The sequence below is a fragment of the Austrofundulus limnaeus genome, unplaced genomic scaffold (genome assembly GCF_001266775.1).
Source record: "Austrofundulus limnaeus strain Quisiro unplaced genomic scaffold, Austrofundulus_limnaeus-1.0 Scaffold77, whole genome shotgun sequence".
NCBI lineage: Eukaryota > Metazoa > Chordata > Actinopteri > Cyprinodontiformes > Rivulidae > Austrofundulus > Austrofundulus limnaeus.
In genome coordinates, this window is record NW_013952479.1 from 805,267 (window position 1) to 815,541 (window position 10,275).

At 36.3% G+C, this 10,275-nt stretch overlaps 1 protein-coding gene across 1 annotated transcript in view; it reads right to left on the bottom strand.

Moving 5' to 3' along the window:
- Positions 1-450: 450 nt before the first annotated feature.
- The window catches only part of castor1 (cytosolic arginine sensor for mTORC1 subunit 1), a 30,206-nt gene continuing 20,381 nt past the window's right edge, over positions 451-10,275 (bottom strand). Inside the window, exons 8-9 of the mRNA XM_014011137.1 lie at positions 8,952-9,046; positions 451-1,648 (exon numbers count right to left, since the gene is read on the bottom strand). Of these exons, the coding sequence (XP_013866591.1) occupies positions 1,577-1,648; positions 8,952-9,046 (167 nt within the window). The 3' untranslated portion in view covers positions 451-1,576. The remainder of the gene's footprint in view (positions 1,649-8,951; positions 9,047-10,275) is intronic.

Below are 10,275 nucleotides of genomic sequence, written 5' to 3' on the forward strand. Positions count from 1 at the left end.
AGATGACTTTAATGAGAATATGCTTACAAGACTTTTTGGAACTGGGTAAAATGGAAACTTATCTAAATACATCAATAACACCTAATTCACCAAATAAGTTGTTTGCCAGTTAAAACTAAATGATTGTAATCCAGTTGAATCAGGGATGAATGACAGAATTATTCTCGTCAGGATTCTGATCCTTTGAACCTATATTTTATTTAATAAATTGCTCTTTCCCACACAAAAGTAACTTTTCTTTCCATTCTTTTTTTATTTATGAAGAAGCACAAAAATTACAAATGTTCAAATAATACTTCAAACTGTATAAAATGCAGTTATAAGAAAGAAAACATCTAAGTGAAACTCACTAAATCAAAATTTTTTGTGCAAACTGCAAAAATTAAGACATTGTGCTATTGACCTCAGATAATGTTAAAGGTTAAAGTGTTGACCTCTTATAAAAAAAAAATTAGAAAAATATTATGCACATTCTTTTCAAACATCAAGTGAGCTGATGTTAAAAATAAATCTTAATATTTCTGTTTAAATGAAATTTAGTGTAAAACTAAAGCTCTCACACACTTGGGTTTAAACAAACAAACAAAAAAAAAACTTAAAAAAAAAGCCAGCTGTTGCATACAACACTGTAGGAGTGTTGGCTTAACAATGAGAAAAATGCTGCAATTCTCAAAATTTTCTCATGCATATTTATGTAGAATTGTTTAAAATACTAAAAAAATAAAATAAAAAGCTGGGGCGGCCGAGGAGGGCATGACACACACTCTCAGAACAACCCACACTCCCAAAGTAAAGTCAATTTTTAATCACAATTTTCCAGGAAATGACTGATTTATTGCCAAAAGAATCATCGAAATTATTTGCTTTGTCATTGTTGTGTCAGCTCTTGTTGAGGGTATGTTGTAACAAGACAAAAACATTTAATTTTTTCCTCCTTTTACTACGTTTCCTCATTTACAAAGCTGAATTCAGATCAAAGTACTGATTAGATTTTATTACAAATAAAGCCAGGTGTAAAATGTATTAAAGGGGACAACGGTTGTTCTCAATTAAAATAAAATCCCAGCATTTGTCTCATTAGTTAAGGCCATTTTATGATATGAACATTATTGGAAGACAAAAATTGTGATTTTTTTGTTTTTAGTACTCATGATACATATTTTTGGGTAAGCTACAATGAGCAAAAATAAAACAACTCTAAATATACATCGCAGATAAGTCTCAACTCTAACCTAAACAGTTTAGTATACATGAAGTCCTACTTGTTAATCTGAATTGGTAAGTGCATTTTTTGTCTTGATATAGATATAAAAATAATTATCCACAATGAAATGCATAAATGTGTGCTTGTATGGCGCCCAGAGGGTCTGTATAAGAACAAACTGTGCACACACACTGGAGAGAAGCTCATCTGGTGTTCATGGCAAACCTGTAATGGTTAATACTGTTGGTTAAGCAGAGCTGAACTAGGCACAAAGTTAGCCTCTTTTCCTGCTAGCCTGCAACCCCCGTCCCAGAGAATCTGAAGCGAGGGTGGGGTGGGGACAGAGAGAGGCAGGACCGTCCAGTTTAGAAATCAGCTGGCAGCTGCTTCTTTCCTCTGGTGATGGAGCATGTCCGTCACGCTCACGATGTCCTCCTCTGGAACCTGCAACAGAAACATGAGATGACTTCTATTAGAGTTACAATAAAACATTTATCTGAATTTTGTTTATTTTGTAAAAACAGAACTGAGTGTAATTTTTGCTAATGAAAAACCAGTGTTAACTATTAGTTGGCAAAGCAAGATAAGAGCACTGATGAATGTTCATTTATCCATGTTTCCCTTTGACTACAAAGGCCCACATCAGGTCTACATCAGTGTTTAGAATTATATTCTCACATTTGGTCCAATTTAAACTGACCAGAGTTCATTTCCCTCGTTGGTTTGGACTATCTATGCAGGTGTGAATACACTCATGTGAACCCGGGTGTGGATCAAACAAGTGGACCAACATGACCTCAAAAATGGGTCTTGGTCTGTTTCCAAACCAACTCTGGTGCGGTTCTCTACTGGTGTGAATACAGACTGGCCTGGAACCAAACCAACTACAGGAAACATGCATCTTTTTGTACTTCATGAGCCACCGTAGCTAAGCAACATTAACCCTTCAGTGTTGTTAAAAGGATCCCTAATTAGTTGTAACATTAGACTTTATTTGATAAACATTTATTTTAACTGTAAAATAAAGACTGTAAAAATACTGTAGGATGTTTAGTTTAGTAAACTTTTCAAAATATATTTTAACATTGACAGAGCCTTTTTATTTACACGCAAAGCATTCTGGGTAAATGATGACGTGGATAGGTCCTCGGTGTGAGGCTGCTAGCGAGCTATATCCACCCTGAAGGTTAATCTTGGACAATATCTGATGATCGACTCTTTTAAATGAAACCAGAGAGTGTTGACAGAGAGGAGAAGGTAGAAATGACTCAGCCTGGAACTGAAAATATGGATGGAGGACAACAGAGCTGCTTCATGGAAGCTTAGCATGCTTAGCATGTTAGCCTTCGTGCTAGCGCCAACGCTATATTGCCTTACATGTATTAGCTCGGTGCTAGCGCAAAGGCTAACAGGCTAAACCGAGGTCCTCCATCCATATTTTCAGTTGCAGGCTGAGACGTTTTTGTGTTCCCCTCTGTCATGTGGACGGAGGACCTCAGTGATGAGAGGAGAATGTGTAGCGCTGAGCTAATATATATTTATAGTCATAGCGTCTGTGCTAACGCTAAAGCTAACAGACTAAGCTGAGGTTCTTCTTCCATGAAGCAGCTCTGTTGTCCTCCATCCATGTTTTCAGTTACAGTCTGAGTCATTTCTACCTTCTCCTCTCTGTCAACGCTCTCTGGATTCATTTGAGAGTCGATCATCAGATATTGTCCAAGATTAACCTACTAGCAGCCTCGCATTGATGACCTATCCACGTCATCATTTACCCACAATGGTTTTCGTGTAAATAAAATGGCCCCATCCGTGTAATATATTTTTAAACTTTTAGTTAAAAAAAAGATAAAAACTAAACAGCCTACAGTGTTTTTACAGTCTTTATTTTACAGTTAAAATATATGTTTATCAAATAAAGTCTAATGTTACAACTAATCATGGATCCCTTTAATGCTAACACTGCGCTGCAAACAATGAGCCGCTGTGGGTCAGGGAACATGGAGCATCTCGTCTCCTTTAGGTTTCAGCACACATTTAACAACGCCATCCCAAAATTAAATCTGAATGAGCTGCTTCATATCCTTCATATTCCTAATACTCAGTTTTATTAACACCATCTTTAATTCTGGGTCTGTGCTCTGTCCCGCCCCCGTCATTTCTGTTCAATAGGAGCAATGACCATCACCTGCGTGGCTTTGTTTATAAGTTATAGTCCATTTGCAAAAAGCACAATGTGAATACAAACTGCACCAGATGAATAAAAATTAAGTTCGCTATTTGGTCCTGACCAAACAAGTGGACCAACAGACGTTCCTGGTGTGAATGCTAGACTTTGTAGTCCTGATCAGAAAGGGGCAAGGTGTTTCCTGCCTGAGCCTGAGGACCTTCAAATAGTTTTGTGGCAGGGGAGAATTCCAACAAATAAATAATAATAATAAAATAAAACAATCAAGTGATTATAAAGTGGGATAGCTAACAAAATCAGGTCCAAATCTGACAGTGTGTTTCTTCACCTGTGTTTGTTGGAGTTCCTCTTGCATTTGGTTGTGAATCACTCTAATATCAACAAGAGCCATCCTCCTATTTGCACTCCTTGCAGGATGTAACTCGTGTATTTAAGTTTAGGAATACCCCGATCGGTTTTGCTATTTTAGTGAAGTGACTTTTGTTTTTCTCCACTTACATTTTTTTTTTAAAAAAACAGGAAACCTGGAAAATATAATTTATGCTTTTATCAGTTCAAGGCTTGACTGATGTAATGTTCTTTATGTTGGAACCTCCAAATCCTCCCTCAGCTGTTTTTAACTTTGTCCAAAACTTTCATTTTACCTTTATTACTGTGAATCCCTTTGATCACCTTCTGGTTGTTGTCAAGGATTGTAGAAATAAAATATTGATAGATTACAAATTACCCTGTGTAACTATTCCAACAAAATTACAAATTACACTGAAAAACAATTAAAAAAAGTGAAACCATAAAGAAATAAAAAAGGGTAAGGAGTAGGGTATACTGATTAAAAAGTTAGTGTTAAAAAAATGCGAGCTTTTAGTTTACCTCGTAGCTCATTCACCTATCACCCATTTTTTCCCTCAATCATGGACAAAGTAGATAAGCTCCGTAGATTACCATTAACAGATAGTCTGTGCATTTCTCAGAAGTGAATTTGCTATTATTAGGCCAGCCTGTGGTTTGCAAGGTTAAAATATCGTGACACTCACTTCACAGCGTGATGCAATGACGCACTGAGTAATGCAAAGAAGGTACGGAAAGTTTTATACTCATTAGTGAAATAGTTAAAAAGGTGGGACATGAAAGAATGTTCTCAGTTAAAATACTGTAGATAGAATCAATGAATACAACACAAATTTTCTATTATTTTTAAATTAGAGGACACTTTCATACTAAAAAAGCAAAGATGCAACTAAAGGCACAATTTTTGGGGGGTAAAGCAGGGGGGATCCAATTATTGCAAAAATAAGACCTTTGATTCTTAACCTCGTCCCAGTTTTTTGTAGAATGTATTAAGGTTTTATTTTTTAAGGTTTTAAGTGTTTTCCCACTAAGACTTTCTGCTAAGATGAAGTCATCTCTCTCCACCAAAGCCCTTGAAAAAGTGGCTCAGGCTCTTATTACATCTCATTTGGATTATTGTAATTTTTTATTTGTTGGTTGAGATAAATCATCTCTGCATTGATTACAAACTGTCAGAACACAGCAGCTTATCTTTTAAGGCCCTGTCACATTAGAACATTTTGGACAACTTATGCCAGGGGTGGATCTACAGGGGGGCAAGGGGGGGGGACTGCCCCCCTGCTGTACAGCCTTGCCCCCCCAGCTGCCCCCCACTTTTATGTTTCAAAAATATTTGTAATTACTGTTTTTTTTAGTCCAAAAGCCCATTACAACCTTTAAAATAAATATTTATTTACCAAAAATATATAATTGTAAATATAATCTGAGGCCCCTGAAAAGCTTAGTTACGGCCCTGCATCAAACACCACCTGCAGCTCTGCAGGCAGAACATGTGTCACACTGACGAGGCAGTCTGTCTGCTGCAGAGTGGAGTCACTGAGCTTCCAACTTTCTACAGTTAAAGTAAGTTTCTCTTGCTGATGTTTTAACACACAACAGTAAAGTTAAGTTTGCAATAGGGCTGCCACGATTAGTCGACGACTAATCGATTATTAAAATAATCGATGACTAATTTAATAATCGATTAATCGTTTTCTTTTTTTTTTTGTTCTTTATTTTGTTTTTCTCTCCAAACTGCTTTGACACCTTCCACTGCCACATCTGCCTTTCTGTCCTTGACACACATGCACAGTAGTGGTAACTGGGGTAGGCCGTGGACGTCACAAGACATTATACAGACAGGCTCTGGTATCATGGCTACCTGACAGAGCTCAAAGTGTGGGATCATTTTAAGAAAATGAAAGAGAAACCTGTGTAATATCTGCAGAGCAGAACTTGCCTTCCACAGCAATTATTTTTAGTTAGCATTTAGCTAAAATCTAACCATTGTTATATAATAACAGCTGCATTCTGGCGCGATAAGCTCTATGTTTTATATTCAATTAACGTATGATCCGATTAGTCGACTAATCGAAAAAATAATCGGTGATTAATCGATTATAAAAATAATCGTTTGTGGCAGCCCTAGTTTGCAATGAACGAAATATCTGCTAAAGTGTCCAACATTCACGGTGTAATGACGACAGTGACTTAGCATTAGCTTATTTCTATAGGTAGTTTCATTTACAATAAGCATGGTAACAGTTAATGAAAAGTTTAGATATTAAAAAAAGGCTTAAGGTTTGCTTTTTAGGGGCTGCAGTTTTACCGATGCCTTTATTTGATCAATATCATGGCAATGAGGCACAAAGAAACCACGTTACATTTGTTTTGTCAGATCAAGAAAGTAAATAAGCTGCTATGATAATGAAATGATAAGCTATGATAATAATGGGCTAATTTTTAAAAGTCTTGATGCTTGCACGTTGCAGACCAAAATGAAAAAGAAATTTTAAAGTAGATATACTGACTTTTTATTTTTATTTTTGCAAAAAAGCAAGGGATGAGAAGGAAGAAGAGACTGAGAAATGAGAAAGGAAGACAGAGGAGGGTCACAGGTGAAGAAGCCCACTGAAAGTGCAACAGGTGAAGAAGATGAGGAAAGTGATGTCAGCATAAGTGGTGAAGAAGAGAAGATTTCAGAGTTAGAGAGAGAGAAAGAAGACAGTGCAGAGGAATCTGAAGGGGAGAAGGAAGGCACAGAGTCAGAGAATCCAGCCTATACTCCAGCTGGACCAACTGGTATGTAGTACAAATATATTAGATGTTTCAATAATGACACATTATCTGTACAAGCAGATATTCCGGTAACACTTTATTTGAAGGGGTGTGCATATGACTGTCATAACGCTGTCAAAAATATGACATAACACCTGTCATGGACCTAAATGAGTCCTCATGAATGTTTATGACTGATGTCATTAAGTATCGTTCGGTAAATTATGACACTTTTAATGTAAAGTTGACATTGTTTAAAATGTCTTTGTCACGACAACTTGACATTAACCAAGACAAAAAATGTCTTGACAAGTTAAGAGTATTTATAAGCATTTGTCAGTGTATTTAAAGACATCTTTATAACTAGTCTAACATGTTCCACTTTGAGGTAAGGGAAAACATTAATGACATATATTGGTCTCACGACAGCCAAAGTTAAGACTAACAACAAATGACAGTGTAATAAAAATAATAAAGTTGATACTTATAGCTTTTATAACAGGTTATGATTTCTTGGTTAATGTCAAGTTGTCATAACAGACATTTTAAACAATGTCAACTTTACATTAAAAGTGTCATAATTTATTGAATGACACTTAATGACAACAGTTATAAACATTCATGAGGACTCATTTAAGTTCATGACAGGTGTTATGTCATATTTATGACAGTGTCATGACAGTCTCATGCACACCACTTCAAATAAAGTGTTACCGATATTCCAGACTTACTATAGTCAATTCATGTTCTAATTTTAGTTAACGAAAATAAAAGTAAGTATGTGTATATGTGTGTTTGCGTGTGTGTATCTTTGTTTATTATAAGAGAAAATGGACAATAAATAGTGTTTCAAAGTGTTTTTATGGATGTTTTGTTGACTCTATTTAGATATAGGAAATTTCTTATGTACAGTACTTCAGTGAAGTAATCCTGCATTGCCCTCCTACCAAGAGCTTTTGCCCTCCCTTTGCCCCCCACCCCAGTGGAAAATTTTCTAGATCTGCCACTGACTTATGCTGACTTATGAAAATTATGTTAAGCCTACTTTACGCATATTGACAACAAATTCAATCTAATTTCTTGTATTACAGTACAAGATTCTTTTTAATTCCATCTTCAGCTTAATCGTCCTTGGACCAAGTATTTCTGTCTTTGTTAAATAAATATTTCCATAACAGACATCTTTATTGTTGGACAAATGTTTCATAAATTGGCATAAGTTGTGTGTCAGGGCCTGGCTTCTCTCCAATGGCTTCCTGTTTGCTTTAGGAGAGATTTTAAGGTTTAATTGCTTTACTTTTAAAGCTTTAAAATGTCTGGCTCCGTCTCATCTGTGTGATCTCACTAACATCCACACTTCAGTTAGAGCACTTCGCTCATCCACTCAGTTTCTCTTCTTAGATCAAGGCTAAACTTTAGAGGTGATCAGGCTTTGTCTCTGCCCCAAACCTTTGGAATGGCTGACCATATGTATCCGGACTGCTGAATATATGCTTAAAACTCCATGGCCTTTAATTCTGGTAGAGTTTGAGATTCTTTTAAAAACAGAGTTTTAAATGTTGTATTTCTTTCTAAATTGATCTTATTTTTAACATTTGTGTGTTGCTTTGTTTTATTCATTTATTTGGCTGAATTGCGAAGCACTTTGTTCAACTTCTGTTGCTTTTATGTGCTATATAAATAAATTAACTTTGACAAACCATTGATGAAGGAGTGCTTTAACATGACACTTTCTAAAGTGTTAGTTGAGTTGTGGGGTGGGTGTCTAAGACAAGTGCAGACAATGTTTTTTTCAGTGATTTGAGGTTTACTTTTTACTTTCAGGTTTGTCTTTAAATCAGTTTTGCTGCGTTGCATTTGCTTTCAAGTTTTATCTTATCTTTCACATCAGTGAAAATAGTAAAAAAATGTTAGACAAATTTAATCAGAAAGAGGGTTGATGACAGTTTTGTTTTTTGTTTGATCATTAGCAGGAAGTCAAAATGAAGAGTTTGAAACATGAAGCACCTTGTGTTTAAAACTGTATGTAGAATTTTATGCCTGCGCTACTCACAAAATATACACAATAAATTGAAATTTAAGCTACAGGTACTTTCTATTTATTATGTTTTTTTGGCTGTATTTATTGGTTACTATAGCTAAACACTAACAAGTTCAAAAACAGAACAAAACTTTTGCTGATTCAGACATTTTTCACAAACATTCGTCGTCCGACTCACATGACAGTTTATTTTTACAAAATCATCCAAATACATTGTAAAAACATATTTCATCAGTGTGATGATTAAGACTCTGTGGAATGTTCTTTATTATCTTCCAGCAGCAGGACACAGGTCCTAATATGGTATCGTTCAAAAGGCCAAGCGACGTGGAAAACAACTTGATTCACCAAACCACAGGATTTCCAATGCAACAGGTGTGCCTGACTAGTTAGTGATGCTGACTCGTTTGACTCACCAGAGCATGGTCGAAGCTGAAGGTGCTTATGTAATAGGCAGAAATGTCCCCTTCAGCGAGTGGCTGGGATATCTGCGCCACTATACCACACTCATCTAAAACAGATAAGATAAAATGAGACACGCTTTCATTAGTAAAAGATGCAAACATGTGACAACAGAAAGCTACAGTTTTGTGTAACCTTGATTTTAAGAGAAATTAGACTTGACTTTAAATTGAAAAACTTCCTTCTTCTGTCTGAACAAACAAAAAATAAAAAGTTTTTATGAATCTGACCAAAGATTCTGATCGTTTTTAAAACGTGTTCAAAATAACAAAAGAATAGGAGAGCCAAGGAATGCATTGTGAAGCAATGCATCCCTCTCTCTCATTATTTGAATGGTAGCACCTATTATTTCAGTCATTTCTGTGACCTCTAAAATATTTTTGTTCTGTAAAACATTTTAAATGAAACTATTAATTTAAAAAAAATGTTATTTAACAAAAACAATGTTGCATTAAATACATTTGCAATGCATCTCCTCCAGATAATAACAGAAGTCCAGCTCACTGTAAAGGTTATGAGATTAGCTCACCACTTCTGGCAGTTTTGCAAATAATTTTAAATTTTATTCATATCCTGTTTCAGGCTGAACTTTAAAGGTGTGGTTGTACTTCACAAGACGTAAGGCATTGGATATCACTGACATGATTGTGAGATGGTCTTTTTCTCATGGACAATTCATACTCAAAGACAAACTACGGGGGAGACCTCCTGGTAAGTCCTCCCTTGGTCTTCCCACTGCAGCACACATCATGCTAACAGCAACTACACAGCGGAACGTTGGCAAAGTACAGGTTTATTTTCAGCTGATGATGGAGGAGAAAGATCTAGTATTTCTGTTATTAACTGAGGAGAAATGGGACTTGTCATGTGGAGACATCGTTCCTACACTGTCTGGATGAGGTGCACTCCCTCCCAGTCAGCACAGCCACCTGTGTCTCAGCGCTGTTTCCTCCGTGCAATCTCTTTCCATGAGTTCTTTGACTAGTCAGGGGTGTCAAACTCCAGTCCTCGAGGGCCGCTATCCTGCATGTTTTAGAGGTTTTCCTGCTCCAACACACCTGACTTTGATGGCTGGGTGATAACAGGCTTCTGCACAATTTGAAGAGTTAATTCAATCACTGAATCAGGTGTGTTGGAGCTGGAAAACCTCTAAAACATGCAGGATAGCGGCCCTCGAGGACTGGAGTTTGACACCCCTGATCTATACACACTAGAAACCATGGACCATCTATACACACTAGAAACCATGGACCATCTATACACACTAGAAACCATGGA